General features: G+C 43.4%; 1 protein-coding gene across 1 annotated transcript; it reads left to right on the top strand.

Moving 5' to 3' along the window:
• Positions 1–1,790: 1,790 nt before the first annotated feature.
• LOC106602957 (cationic amino acid transporter 3) lies at positions 1,791–15,463 on the top strand. Its single transcript, XM_014196011.2, has 12 exons — positions 1,791–2,040; positions 8,716–9,165; positions 9,317–9,478; positions 9,634–9,835; positions 10,001–10,119; positions 10,279–10,501; positions 10,648–10,787; positions 11,102–11,204; positions 11,376–11,605; positions 11,745–11,911; positions 12,020–12,128; positions 12,393–15,463. Exons 2-12 carry the CDS (start codon positions 8,799–8,801, stop codon positions 12,539–12,541), a joined length of 1,971 nt encoding a protein of 656 aa, XP_014051486.1. The 5' UTR covers positions 1,791–2,040; positions 8,716–8,798; the 3' UTR covers positions 12,542–15,463.
• The last annotated feature ends 232 nt before the right edge of the window (positions 15,464–15,695 follow it).

Genomic DNA, 15,695 nt, shown 5'->3' with positions numbered 1-15,695 from the left:
AGTGTCTACATAATATGAAAAAGGCAAGATAGAAGGTCCTAATTACTGCTTCTCTGTAACCGCGTTTCCATCCAGTTTTTATGCCAGTAAAGTCATAGCGAAAACTGAAAATATATCACAACAGCTGTGATAGAAACAGGACGTTTCGTTAAAAATGTTTAAATGCCGACAGATAATTTGTTAGTTCGACATGATGGGATCTTTTTGGGTCGGTAAAATTAATTATGCGAGAAATGGCAGTACAAGCACCCTTATGTGCAAATATTTCTATAATAACCATCATATCGAAGTAAACTTGGAGTCACCGACTCGGGAAAGATGCCGTTTATTAGGCTACAGATAAAATAACGTATGAACTTCACAGGGTGGTGAAAGTGCACGTTGGTCTTGATGCTCCTTTCCAATAAATATCTATCGATGCTTGACTGACGTTTGGTAAATAAAAATATTCTCGCTCTTAGGGTATCCATAATAATCTCATCATGTAGATTCGTCTACCTGCTTGGCTAGAGCGCAAATACCAAGACCATAGTAGGTACGTTTGCTATTTAACGCAACAGTTACCGTGACAAAACTATCGGTGGAGTTAAACATGTGATTGAAACACATTGATCTTTATATTTTTATTCGGTACATGAAAACCTGAGCAATAAAATACATTTTGTGTGCACTACATCATAATGCAGTGATTTTTAGCCAGAAGTCTGTTTGGTGGAAACACCACTGGTGGGAAAATGCACATATTTTCTTTATGCGTTTTTTTTAACATACGCATCAAAATCTGTCGACAATTGGATGTAAACCTAGCTAGTGACATGATTTTCAAAATCTGCAACGGATTTCTAGCCAGAGGCAGGGTATTTTCTTGCTTCTCACGTCACCGTAAATGCTTTAACTTTTGATGTCATCGGGTATAACTTTTTTTTCTACAAAGTTTAGAAATGCACTGTTTTCACATATGTAGACACCAGTGATGGGGAAAGTACCCAATTGTCATACTTGAGTAAAAGCATAGCTACCTTAATGGAAAGTTAATCAAGTGAAAGTCACCCAGTAAAATACAACTTGAGTAAAAGTCTAAAAGTATTTGGTTTTAAATATACTTAAGTATCAACAGTAAATGTAATTGCTAAAATATAGTAAAGTATCAAAAGTGGACGTAAAAGTAGAAATAATTTCAAATTCCTTTTATTAAGCAAAGCAGACGGCACCATTTTCTTGTTTTTAAAATGTACGGATAGCCAGGTGCACACTCCAACACTCAGACATTATTTACAAAAGATGCATTTGTGTTTAGTGAGTCCGCCAGACCATAGGCAGTAGGGATGACCACGTGTTTTCTTGATAAGTGCGTGAATTTCACAATTTTCCTGTCCTGCTAAGCATTCAAAATGTAACGAATACTTTGGGTTGCCAGGGAAAATGTATGGAGTAAAAATGAAAATATTTTCTTTAGGAATGTAGTTAATTAAAAATAGTAAAAAATATAAATAGTAAAGTACAGATACCCCAGAAAACTACTTTAGTAGTACTTTCAAATATTTTTACTAAGGTACTTTACACCACTGGTAGACACGGATATTGTGATGGGGAGATAATACAAATGAGGTTGAAAAGTATTAGAGTTGACCTTTAAACTCAAAATATTACAGTAGAAAGAATAATTGTGTTTTCTTCTTTTCTATCATGGTCTGATTGGTGGGAGTAATATACCTCTCCTGTTATGGAGTTTGCATGCCAGTGAGATTTCAGGACTGGGAAGGGCATATGTCATACCGTCAGTATGGCCTCATTGCACCTCTAACACTCCAAGACAAGGAGCACATTGAGATGCACCCTGGAATATAGGAATACATGAATGGTTTGCGCCACCACACAAAGGGAGGGTTGTTTTACTACGATCCTCCACGTCACTGTCTCCGCCCTGTTAAAAAAAACACACAAGGACTAAGGAACGCGGGATGTTTCATCAGCGAATCTGAAGTCAACTGTATTTGGTCGTGCTGTCGAACCTTCGAACATTCCAAAGTAAAACCAAAGGTAAAGTAACCAACATCACACGTTTTTGTTTTTTTAAAGTTGTACTGAAAAAGTATGTGCTTACGTTTCGATGTTGTGGTCCATGTGTCGAAACTGCTCGAGACTCCGTAGTATTTTACTCTCGCTGTTTCTGACGCAATCCTACCCTGGTGTGTTGTCAGAAATACTAACTTTAGCCAACTACTATAACGATATTGTCTTTTAAAACAGTACATTACTGGTTATGTTTTTAGGGATTAGAATACTCTTGCTGTTTATTTTGTTTGAAATAAATAGTTGGAAGACGTTAGGTACCCATCTAACAAACGTTAGTTACCAATACCATTGCTCGCTAAGGCGGTTGATGTTTTAGCGGGTTTCGTTAATTTAGCCAGTTAGCATATTGGCTATTAATGGTAGCTAGCTAGGTAACGTTATAATCTAAGATGTGCCGTGTAAATCCATGTTGCTGCAACTAACTAGTTTATCTTGTCGGGTGTAAAAGCTGCTGTGTGCCATCATTCATTGTTTTTACTTGCTAGCTAGCTATCAAACAAAGTATTCAGTCAACTAGTTCAATTACTTTGCTAGCTAACGTTAGTTAATGTTATCTAGCTTACTATCGTTAGGTGGAAACCTACACATCGACGAACTGTAGGTATGCATGTGTGCAACCTGTAATATATATCTTAACAGTGGGTATGTAACTAGTTAACAAACCAATCACAAACAACTTTCATAATATACCAGACAATAGACGGGTCCTTGGCTCGACTGCTGTAGCGTTAGCTGCAGCTACCGCATCTATAATGTTGCGTCAGCTGTTGCGTCAGCTTGAGTTCGCTAGCTAGCAGCATTTTATAGTGGCTGATTAATATTAACTAGCCACAACTAGCTAAATGTGTTACACCGTCATATTCAATGTGAGGACTCCTCGTCTGTGTGTTGAAAGTTGTTCGCCCTCAGTCTCATGTCAGACAGTTGTTCATGGATCGCCAGCCCAATGTTTACTCTTAAGGAACAACTTTACCGCCTTACTTAGTAATTGTTTGATCAGGTTGGTCATCATGAAGAGGAACATTTTTTGTTTTATTATAGGGGGGGTCTTTGCCTCAACTGACTCATTCAAGGGGTCACTTTTTGCATAGAAGGCATTTATTTGGTCACCCTAGTATTCTAAGCTGATGGATGGAAATACACATTTGCAGGGACATTTTCTGATATGTTCAAGGGGAAAATTTGCCCCAAGCTCTGTGTAGACTGGTCATGGCATTGGACATTGAGGAAGGGATCCTGTTGGCTCTGTTCCAGTGGCTTGAAAGTCACTCATAGCAGTAGATCTTTTTTGACTAGAAAATGGATTGCACCACAGCTAGACAACTATTGACTGTCTGTGATGTGTGAAGTGTGCCGCCCATCACATAGCTCCAAGGGTGACCTCGCCCAGTGAGATTAGAATGCTGAAAGGGCACTCTGCACTAGCCTATTAAAAAGTATCCACTCCCCCAATGAACATCTGAAAAAGCATATAAAAGGGGCAAGAAACACCATGTGTAGGTGTTAAAATAATTTCCTTGTGTGTGCTTAACATTTTAATATATGGTAATTGTACCCACAAATTGCATGGTGAGCCAGTTTGTCAAATGATTCCCCTGGTCATGAAGTCAGTGGTTATTAGTCGAACATGAAATGCAGGGCTGGAGTAAAGTTGTCATTTTGAGGCATTTTCAAATCTGGTCATGTTATACAGTGCACCCATTAATTGATATGCTTGTTACAGTGAACATTTTTGAAGATTATAGCAGTGGTGCCTGGACTTTGCAATCTGTTTACCTGCCTGTCGAGGACAAGTGACAGGCAGAACCACCCATATCACTCACGTTCTCTGTCCCACACGCCAGAACTGAGAGGTGCAAGAGCGCTCTTTTTAGCAACCAGGAAATTGCGGCGCGATTTCGGCGTAGTGCATCTCTAAAATATTTTGACTCAAAACACGAGGAGACGGTGAAACAACTTATTTATTGAATACCATCTCATTAGTCTATGACACTTTAATAAAGCACTGTGAATGACTTTACAAGATGATGCATGTTTTTTCTATTGCATGCCACCAACTTAGTGGCACCCGTATAAATTCAAAATAATGTCCTGGGTCGGATTGGATATGATATGATTGTTAGGTATCTCTGGTATGTATTACTTTAACTGACTTGTCCGGAAGGGCCTGTACAGATCTGAACGCGATAATTTATGCTGCTGCTCTTGCTTTTCATGAGTGGGGCTTGTTGTTGGTCAATCATAAGTCATCAAAGTGGCAATAGTCTACAGTCATAGAGCCTCCATGTGTGGCAAATGTTAGGAGATATCTAATCTATGGCAGATGGAATGAAAAGTTAAAGGAGAAGGATGTGCTGAGAGCCAACAGGCTGCTACTTAATTTTTTGAATGGAGTTGTTTTTTGTAATTGTAGGATGACAGCGCACAATTTAAAAAATCTATTTTAAGAAACTTGGGGGGGAAGAATACTTTTTTTTTTGCCATAGCCCTGACTGGCTTTCAACATGCGCTTGTCTGAGGTGTCGGACTCGACGACAGTTGCTATCAGATTTGACCGCTGTGGTTGGTTGCTCAAAATTATGGGGTGGGGCTTAGCATAGGGTAAATTTTGGGGAGGTACTACCTAAATCGCTCAAATCTCAATTTAAGATACTGACTTTATGACAAATTGTGCTATTTACACTTTGTAGTACATTTTTACGCTGTTTTGGACTATCAATGTAACATCGGTCGTTTTGAAGCAGAGAAGTTGGTTTTTGAGGTCAGCTGCCTTTTTTTTAATAAGTCTTATCTTAATTGTGTAATTATTTATTTGTCTAAATTTAGTCCATATCCATGTATTTCAGTGTCTATCGCTAGGTTTCCATCCAATTTGGCAACATTTTCATTCAAATGGTCTCAAACAAGTGCCGTGTTCCCACTAAATGGACTTATTGCAGATAAAAATCAGTGGGTGATGACAGTGCACACAATGTACCTTTTCACTTAAGTTTTCATGTACCGAATAAACATCTGAAGTTCAATGTGTTTCCATCGCATTTTCAACTCTCGATAGTTTTGTCACAAAACTGTTGCGCCAAATAGCAAATGTGCCCACTCTGGTCTTGGCACGTGCTCTAGCCACCAGCTTGCAGTGTGGGTGGGCAAGTCTACATGATGACATCATCATTATGGATAAGTGAGAATGTTTGTTTTTATTTGTCATGCATCGATCGTCAAGTCGCCAGAATCAGACCCTCAATATTTATTGGAAAGGAGCATCAAGATCACCGTGCACTTTCACCACCCTGTGAAGTTCCTCATAAGTTATTTAATCTGTAGCCTAATAAACTGCAGGGTTTCCTGAGTCGCTCTGGGAGGACCACACACCATATCGTTGTGACTCTACGACCATTTCTCACATGATTTCATTGTACAGACACAAAGATCCCACTACCAGTGAGCAGGAACACTAACCAATAAGGGAACCCACTCTTTCCACTTTATATAGTATCATAAATTAGCTAGCGATGAGGGCCTAGGTTTTAGCATATGAAATAAACAAAAGTTATCTTAAAGCCTAGGAAGCTTAGGACACCGTGATAACAAACTAGGCTAATCATAATACCGTATCGTGATGGCAGCGTTGAGGCTAGACAGTGAGGTAAAAAAAAAAGGTGCTTTGTGTGGAGTGAGCAGGAGTCTGTAATGAGATTCAGAGCTAAGATAATCCTCTTAGTCTGTTGCAGCATGTGCTTTGGAAAAGCTCAGCGAGGCAAATAATGTACAGTATCTGCGGAAGCTTCCGCCGGGTGGTTACTTGTGTGCTGGAAGACCTAGTTAAAAGCCTCGCAACATAAACCTAAATCTAATCCATAGGGTATTAGTTAGCAATACCATGGCTCTCTTGTCCCTATGCGGCAGAGGTGAGCAATATTTGGAACATTGAATCGCAATCAAATTACAGTATCGAATCTCGATACATTTCGTATCGGCACCTAAATATTGTGATAATGTCGTATTGTGATGTCCCTGGCAATGCCCAGCCCAAGTATTAGGCAATTAGACTAGGCCTAGTTTTTAATGCTCTTTAAGGGGTTGAAGTACTCCTACCCATTGTTTACTATAGCCTACCTATTACAGGAAAAGATTCCCACTAAACCCTTTAGGCCTGGAGGCTCCAACGAGCATGCCTGATTTGAGCTTCCGGGTGGTAAATTAGAGGAGCTGCGTCTTTGCAACCTGGTCTGAAGCCGCCGCTGTTTCACAGAGGCCAGCCACCCCTCGTGAAGACCACAAGGAAAAGATTAGCCTAGTTGGTCTAGGTGACGCAGGGTGGCCTACCTCCAGAGCTTACTGTGTGTGGGCAGAACAGACTAAACCTCTCAGGCGCCGCACATTAATCGCAGGCAGGGGGACTCCCAGAAGTGAATCTTTCCCAGGGCCGGAGATGACGCCTGCCCTGCCCGCCGGCCTCCTAAAACCACTAATGCAACTCTTCAGCAGAGCAGACCCTGTATGCGGTTTCTGTCCTGCATAACTATTCCGTCGTTCAATCATGACCCCTAGAGAGCACAGCCATGGTGTGTTTTTGTTTAGTTTTTTTAAACACTGGTTTAAGTTACAAGGTGGATATGCCAAGCCCATGCAGACTTCAATAAGGAAGCTGTTGTGCATGTCCTAGTGCAGGATGGAATATAGTTGGTTGCACCATTGTGATCCAATCACGGAAGCTAGCCCAGGCTGACTGCCCGGTCAAACCAGTGTTGACTATTTTCCCTGCAGACAGTTTGTGACAGTAACTACAATGCCTGATACATGAAAGTTATTTTTGAACAGTTTTAATTTCCCGTTACCTTCAGAGGCCAGGGGATATGTTTATTTTATACCGACATTCCTTTTTTTGTTCTGTGTTTGCAAATTGTTTTCTCAAAAACCTTCCGGTGATTGTGCACAGTGTTCTATGGATAACAAACGGCTCAAAAACGTTTATTATTATTATTTGATTATTATTATAGGTGTTAGAGGCTAAGCTACCTTTTGTGGAGTGTTTGGTGTGCTGCTGAAGAGGCAGTGTCTCAGATATCTGGAATAAGCAGTAGCCACGATGACCTTACGGTTGGTCGGGACAAGGACCAGACGTTCTGTGCAACGTGCTTAATGTCAACATGGAGCTGTGTGGACAGCTGCTGCCAGTCAGACAAGGTCATGTGACCAGAGCCTCCGATGCTTATGAGGTGGTTGTGTGTGTGTGAGTGTCCCTGCAGTCTGGCACCTGCACAGATAGAGATGCTGTCTGTCCTTGAGCCGAAGGGGCCGGGGTTTTTGTTGTAACTGGTGCTATCAGTATTAGTCAGCCTGCTACATCGCTGACGTGAATGCTCTGATTTGTTGTCGTTACACGAGATTGCTGAGCAAAAGTTTTGCTTGAAACGTTGCGCTGTTGTCACTTTTTTTGGGGGGGGGGGACATGCTAGTTGTAATAGGAAGTGGGATACCAAGTTGAAGACTTGTTAATAACACTTGAGTTGGCGTTGTTCTGCTAGTGTAGGGCCGATCTACTGCCTAGCTCTTGGAGGAAGGCAAATTAACCTTGCAACAGTGAACTTTGATAATATGAAAAATCCGCTTTGTATCTATGTAGGCTAAATACCAAGTGGTTGTCTTACTATGTGCTATCACTTCATTTGGTTTTGAATTGTAACTCTGTATTTTGACATGATATGGGCCTCTATTCAAGATATTCTATTGTGTACTACCGTATAATAGACTACACAACGATTGTTGCTAATTACTAAAGGTGGTCGGCATGTGGGCAATTCCATGGTAATGGTGTTACGCCGAGACTCAGATTGTTAACTTTAAAACGTATACCAAACAACAACCATTTTGATTTCAAAGTTGAACAAATCATAGAGCTCTATGGACAAGGACTACTTTTTAAAAATCTACACGCATTTTACAAAAACACATTTTATAGGAAGAACTGCCGGTACAAAATTTGCTAACAGAATACAACCGAGGGAGATTTTACTGTAATTCTGTTACCAAAGTTTGCGTCTGCAGTTTTTCCATTTTAAATGTTGTCATTGTGCATAGAGTTGTATGGTTTGTTCAACTTTTGGTTTGGCATACATTTTTAAAGTGAAGAATCTGAGTCATTGGGAACTGCCTGTGTTTTTAAAATGTTAGTCTTCCAGTAAGGTTATTAGTGAATAGCGAGGCACAGAGATATTGGTGTTCACTTCCTTGTTTGCTTATCGAAGCTCTCTACCGGTCAGGTTTAGAAACATTTTTTTATAAACCACTATTGAAGGTGGAGAAATGTAATTCTGGGAAGATGCGTAATAGCTGCATGCTGTTCCATAGAAGGAATGTGGTTTGCTTGTCTGGAAACCTGCAGAAAGGGGAATTAAAACGTTACTGGAATTTCCTGAGTAGGAGGAACCAGTACTAGGAACCAATACTAGTGTGGTACCATACGGAAATGTAACATATCAACTTGACTAAATACGACGCACATGAGAGCTAATCAGTCGGTTGGTTTGCAAACAAGGGATCCACACGAAACAAGGTAAAGCAACAAACGGCTAGATTCAACTGTAGCCTATTATCTCACATCGTCACTCATCAATCTGCTTCCCCTCTGTTTGATCGTAGGATCTCTCCTGCTCCGTCTCAACTCTTCACCGCTCTGCTCAGTCAACCCCTTCAGCTTCGCAGCTCCCTCCGCAGACGTGACCATGGTAGACAAGATGGCCTCCTTTGGCCGGATCTTATTGCGACGCAGGGTACTGGACTGCTCCGATGAGGGAAGCCGCTTCGCCCGCTGCCTCTCCACACTGGACCTGGTGGCACTGGGGGTGGGCTCTACGCTAGGGGCAGGGGTCTACGTCCTGGCTGGTGAGGTAGCCAGGGAGAAGGCTGGTCCTGCCATCGTGCTCTGCTTCCTCATTGCTGCACTCTCCTCCATGCTGGCCGGACTCTGTTACGCTGAGTTTGGCGCCCGCGTACCCAAGACTGGTTCGGCGTACCTGTACAGCTACGTGACGGTTGGCGAGATCTGGGCTTTCATCACGGGGTGGAACCTCATCCTCTCCTATGTCCTCGGTGAGTTGTTAGATTGGAAATTGCTTCCGTTTTCAAAGGCTTTTGCGTTGAGCCACAATGTTCACTGTGGTTAGGCTCTAGTCTCCCTTATCCTCTTGAGTTTGGTTGATGATTTCCATGACGTTAACTTCTTCTCCATGGTCCTTTTTAGGTACAGCCAGTGTGGCCCGAGCCTGGAGCTCTACTTTCGATAGCCTGGTGGACCAGAGGATATCAGGCTTCTTCAGGTCGTCCATGGCCATGAACGTCCCGGGGGGCGTGCTGGCTGAATACCCGGACCTGTTTGCGCTCATCCTCGTGCTCTTATTAACCGGTGAGGACTTCAGTCAACCAAAATGTATAGTGCTGGGGGAGGCAGCATATAAGTTATAGCCTCATTGTAAAAGCTTGCATGTACAGTATTGTAACGTACACGTGTCTAATGCGACTTGATTTGTGTTCCTAACGCCATACTGTTGCTTCTTCCAGGGCTGCTGGCGTTTGGCGTGAGTGAGTCGGCTCTGGTGAATAAGATCTTCACGGGGGTTAACCTGGTGGTGTTGGGCTTCGTCATCATCTCAGGCTTTGTGAAGGGAAACACGGACAACTGGAACCTTACTTTGGAGGACTTTAACAGCACCTACCGTGGCATCAACGCCAATATCACCAACGCTTCCAGCTTATCCAAAGAGTGAGTCCTCCAATACAGATTAATACCAGCTGAGATTTAGCCGGAGATTCCATTATAGGGCACTGGTATTGACTAAATCATGCTTTCATGTGTCTAGCTGTGTTTTAATCTCTGCACTTGGCTTCAGAAATAAAACCGTCTCCCTTCCGCCTCCATGTCCCTCAGGGTTGTGGATAAGACGTTTGGCACAGGTGGTTTTGCTCCGTTTGGCCTCCGTGGCATTCTGTCTGGTGCTGCCACGTGTTTCTATGCCTTTGTGGGGTTCGACTGCATCGCCACTACAAGTGAGTTATTTACTGTGCTCCAAAGCTAAACGTTAGATAGGTCCACGTCGTTTGTTCTCAGTAGATTGAGCATTCACTTACATGCCACTTAATCAAAATGTGGCTTTTTCGCTAAATAGTTGTAATGTGTAGTTCTACTTGGTTGTTACCCCCCCCCAGGCGAAGAGGCGAAGAACCCAATGCGCTCCATCCCTGTGGGCATCGTGGCCTCTCTGCTCATCTGTTTCTTCGCCTACTTCGGAGTGTCTGCGGCCCTCACCCTCATGATGCCCTACTACCTGCTGGACATCAAGAGCCCCCTGCCAGAGGCCTTCAACTACATAGGCTGGCCTGCTGCTCACTACATCGTGGCTGTGGGCTCCCTCTGTGCTCTCTCCACCAGGTCAGTTAGACCGATACACTGCACTATGGCTACTGTTCTGTAGCTCCCTTGTCTTCTACACTCCTCAGTACTTGGTGATCTTGTCAAGCTATCAAATGCACTCTTTGTTACGTGTGTGTATAATGTTGGTTTTGTTGTCTTCCTAGCCTGCTTGGGTCCATGTTCCCCATGCCGAGGGTCATCTACGCCATGGCAGAGGATGGGCTCCTGTTCCGTGGCCTGTCCCGCATGAACACGCGCACCAAGACCCCCCTGATGGCCACCGTCGTCTCTGGCTGTGTGGCATGTGAGTTCAGCCCTCCGCCCTCTCTCTCTTCATTCATCTGGTTCTGCTCTACTACCTCTGGGTTCCACTGTAGTCAACTCCTGCTGTTACTTATGTTTTTGTTTATGTATGAAACTATGAATGTGCAGCAGGAGGGAAGCCTGTCGAAATAGACCCTTTGATCAGTGGAATGCTTTTTAAAACTGTTTATTTTATGTTTTTCTATTTGTGTTTGAATGCCGGAATAACTAGAGTAAATAACCAACTAAAGGGATGTGGATTGTGTTTTCTATAGTATGTATGATGGTAATGCTCATTGTCCCCTCTCTCTGTAGCTCTGATGGCCTTCCTCTTTGACCTGGCTGCCCTGGTTGACCTCATGTCCATAGGGACACTGCTGGCCTACTCACTAGTGGCCATCTGTGTGCTCATCCTCAGGTGGGTGACGGGCTTGTACCGCTTTTTCTTATAAATATACTATAATGCTTAACACAGCATTTTGTGATATTGAAATGATGATTTGTCTCCAATTCTGTGATTTGCTTATGGTATTACCTTTCATGGTCCAGGAAACTGACCTGCTCTTCCCTCCTGTCTGTGTGTGTCCAGGTACCAGCCGGGCACCCTGAGCTCGTCCAGTCAGAGTGAGAAGCTGGTGGAGCTGGTAGGAGGGGAGAAGGTGGCCGTGTCCGGGCGGGACAGCGGTGACGAGTACGGCCTGGATCTGGAGGACCGCCCCCTCCGGGAGAAGTTCACCCCCCGCCTCCTCCTCTTCCCCAGCGGGAATCTACCCACTAAGATCTCTGGGAACATTGTCTATACCACCACGGCCATTATCTGTGAGTGACGCCTCTTCTCTTTCTCGCTCGCATACGACGTCGCAGTGCAGTTGACCACGGGTCGTTTTCAAAGCGGCTCCTTTTTTCTTTTTCTTTTTGAGGGAGCACATTTTTTTGATTGTCTCTTTGTCCTCTCTAGCGGTGCTCATCACTGTGCTGTGTGTGGTGTTGGCGGGGAAGCTGGATGAGTTGATTGAGGTTCAGCCTGTGTGGGTCACGGTGTGTGTCGTACTGGCCTTGCTCTGTGCTATTTGTGTCGTCATCATCTGGAGGCAACCTGAGAGCCAGGAAGCCCTCACCTTCAAGGTTAGTTTCTGGATACTTCAGTGTTTGTTCACGGCTTACAACCAATTCATAATACAACTTCTACGCAGTAAAACGACTAACTTCCCCTCCCCACACACACACACACAGGTGCCATTGTTGCCTTGGCTGCCCCTGTTCAGTGTCTTCGTCAACATCTACCTCATGATGCAGCTGGACCTGGCTACGTGGTGCCGCTTTGCCGTTTGGATGGGCGTTGGTGAGTTGGATTACATTATTCAGAGTAGGGAATGTTTCTAAATTCACAATAGAATCACGTGTTAATCACGGAATCCGCTGTATTGGAAACTGTCTGCCCCATGGTCAATGTAATTGCGGTGCATATTCTGCTGTTCTATCGCTTGTGCATTGATGTCGGAGGGGGGAGTAACTTTGTAATATCGATGAACCATTTTTAAAGATTCCCTCTTTAATTCAGTTAACTTAATTCCTCTCTTTTTTTATTTTTTTCTCCTTCCCTCAGGATTTGCAATCTACTTCTGCTACGGGATCTGGCACAGCAGCGAGGCAGCCAACAGCACCCCCCGGAAATACGAGCCTGCCCTCCAGACCAAGAAGAAGCTCATCTACCTGGGGAGAGACGAGAGTGAGGCGGAGGGGATGAGCCCCTGAACGGCTAGGGGCTGGAGGAAACCCCCACACGTTATACCTCTGAAGTGAAGGCAGACAATTCAACTGATACTGCAATATGTGTCTAGATTTGTTGCCTTTCATTTTTGGGAGATCTGTCCTACACTTTATTGGACAGTTGATGAGTAATACTTTCAACACTTAAATGTTTCTATTAACATTACTAGTGATTTTTTTTTTTTTTAATATATTTATTAACCGTTAGTCTCTTCCTAGTTGGTGGCTGTGGCCGTGCCTCCAATCGTTAGCCCCCAGGGCCCCCAGCAGCAATAGCAAGTACAGCTGTACAGGATCTGTTGGTTAGGGCCATGTGTATTACTGGGTACCAGTGTGTCTGTGGGGTTTACGGTCTTGGTCAGGGCCTCCGTAGACTTGTTAACTGTGTCGAGGCCCGACGCGGGCGTTTTTTGGGATGACTCGTAGACGAGCTGTCCTCCACCTGCCAAAGAGCATCCTATTTAACAGTAGGACTTTGTGCACCTAGTTGCAGAAACAAGTATTTTTGTTGTTGGTGTCAGCTTCTTCAATAAGACATGAGATGGAAATACCACCACAGAGACCTCGAACTACATATCCTATAATGTTAAAGGCGTTTATGAACAATCTGTTGCCGGTGGTTTTCTGTCGTACATTTTGTCTTCGAACGTATGGTAAAAATAGTCAAAATAATGATGTATGTTATCATTTAAGGTGACGCAAGTCCCTGTGTTACTTGCCTCTGAGGTCCATCCAAAGAATTGACTGAGGTAAATCAACCCTTGGAGGGTGATAAAGCATCCCAGCACTTCTGCACTGTCTGCTGAATAATCTTTAATTTGGTATCATCATTTGGGCTGTTCTGTACTCTTGTAACCGCCTTTATATGCATTTCTATTTATCTCTGGTTTACAAATTCGAGCTACCCTTTTTAAATGGAATTACTTGAGTTTGAGATCTCTGCCTCGAATGCTTGAGCTGTCTACAGACATAGATTTAACTGTCAAACAAAGAAATACCCGTATGATCTAGTCAATGTGCTGTATTGAGTTTTTTTTTAAAGGCAGTGATTTTAGTCCTGGTCAGCTATTACCACTAATATTACTTTAGTTGTAGCTTCTTGTGAACCTATTTTCACAAACATTTTTAGTTTCCATTGAAACTTGTTCTTGGCAGCTCGGCTGTCGAGTTTGCATCAGCATTTTAGCCATCTATTTTCCTGCTATGCCCTTCAACTGACTTTGATCGAGTAATGTGCTTTTTATAGATGTGTTTTTGTCTTCTTTACATGTACTCTTGGTTACCCCCTTGCTTTTAATGTGTTACTGTATATAGCAAAACTTTTGCCTCACCAAATAATTGACAGGTCTACTCGTGAATCTATTTGTTAGTAGTCACTAGTTGTGGGGCTTCTTGACCAAGTTCCATTTCGCTTTGGAGACACTGGTTCAAGAACATGAGTATGGCCAGCAAAAATTGGTCTCTAAATGTTGAACTTTATTTGCTCAGCTCCAAAGACACTGGAGACGGCGAGTATAATTGATAGATATGGTATTGTAGTACAGTAATAACTGTACATGTACAGTGTGTGTGTGTATAGCTGTATTTTATTAGTAGAATGCTGTATATTATACAAATGGACATGTTTTATAGTTGTGCTTCTTGGCATTACTTTTAACAACATGGTTTGTTAGACATCTCCAAAAGAAACCGGTTCCTAAAAATGCATACCACCTCAAAGATCCCACTGGCTGGTAAACCGTTTTCTATACTGTAAATACACTGCATGACCAAAAGTATGTAGACACCTGCTCGTCAAACATCTCAGTCCAAAATCATGGCATTAATATGGAGTTGCCCCCCCCCCTTGCTGATATAACAGCCTCCACTCTTCTGGGAAGGGTTTCCACCAGATGTTAGCTGTGGGGACTTGCTTCTATTCAGCCACAAGCATTAGTGAGATCAAGCACTTGTGTTTGGCAATTAGGCCTTGCTCGCAGTTGGCGTTCCAATTCATCCGAAGGTGTTCGATGGGGTTTAGGGCAGGCCAGTCAAGTTCTTCCACACCGATCTCGACAAACCATTTCTGTATGGAACTGGCTTTGTGCACGGGTGCATAGTCATGCTGAAACAGGAAAGGGCCTTCCCAAACTGTTGCCACAGTTGGAGCACAGAACTGTCTAGTGTCATTGTATTCTGTAGCATTTAGATTTCCCTTCACTGGAACTAAGGGGCCTAGCACGATCCATGAAAAACAGCACCAGGTCATTATTCCTCCTCCACCAAACTTTACAGTTGGCGCTATGCATTCGGGCAGGTAGCGTTCTCCTGGCATCCAGATTTGTTCATCGGACTGCCAGATGGTGATGTGTGATTCATCACTCCAGAGAACGCGTTTCCACTGCTCCAGGGTCCAATGGTGGCGAGCTTTACACCGCTCCAGCCGACGCTTGGCATTGCGCGTGGTGATCTTAGGCTTGTGTGCGGCTGCTCGGCAATGGAAATCTATTTCATGATGCTCCTGACAGTTATTGTGCTGACGTTGCTTTCAGAGGCGGTTTGTAACCCTGTAGTGAGTGTTGCAGCACTCGCCGGTCCTGTTCTGTGAGCTTTTGTTGCCTACCACTTCACGGCTGAGGTTCCTGTTGATGTTTCCACGTCACAATAACGACACTTACAGTTGACCGGGGCAGCTCTAACGGGCAGAAATTTGACAAACTGACTTGTTGGAAAGGTGGCATCCTATGACTGCCACGTTGAAAGTCACTGAGCTCTTCAGTAAGGCCATGTACGCCTATCAGCAATGGGAATGGTTATAATAGCCAAAGCCACTATTTTGAAGGGGTGTCCACATACTTTTGTGTAATTTCCTGTATAAATGAGCTGTATTTTCATTGTTCTTTTCTAAATAAAATGGTTAATTACAAATTCTATGCCTTTTTGATTCTCAAGAATAAATGGAATTGTTTTAGAAAATTCCTAATCCTATCAAGTGGGGGGGAATACATAATCCATAAAATAAATTTCCCTCAACAGATCCACAACTTTTGAATGCTGCATGTACAGGTAACTGCCAAAATAACCAATATCTTCAGGGCGTTGGGCTGCCAGAAGAGTTTCAATGCGCCTTGAAGGGATGCGGAACCATTCTACGACGAGA

The sequence above is a fragment of the Salmo salar genome, chromosome ssa04, assembly GCF_905237065.1.
Source record: "Salmo salar chromosome ssa04, Ssal_v3.1, whole genome shotgun sequence".
Taxonomy (NCBI): domain Eukaryota; kingdom Metazoa; phylum Chordata; class Actinopteri; order Salmoniformes; family Salmonidae; genus Salmo; species Salmo salar.
Note: the sequence above shows the minus strand (reverse complement) of the source record. Positions and strands in the feature narration are given on the sequence as shown.

What these genes read in the sequence shown, in the direction of transcription:
- LOC106602957 (XM_014196011.2), top strand. Translation starts at nt 8,799, where the DNA reads ATGGTAGACAAGATGGCCTCCTTTGGCCGGATCTTATTGCGACGCAGG. An exon ending in CCTCGTGCTCTTATTAACCG is followed by an intron (nt 9,479 to 9,633) that starts GTGAGGACTTCA and finishes TGCTTCTTCCAG; the next exon opens with GGCTGCTGGCGTTTGGCGTG. An exon ending in AGGAAGCCCTCACCTTCAAG is followed by an intron (nt 11,912 to 12,019) that starts GTTAGTTTCTGG and finishes ACACACACACAG; the next exon opens with GTGCCATTGTTGCCTTGGCT.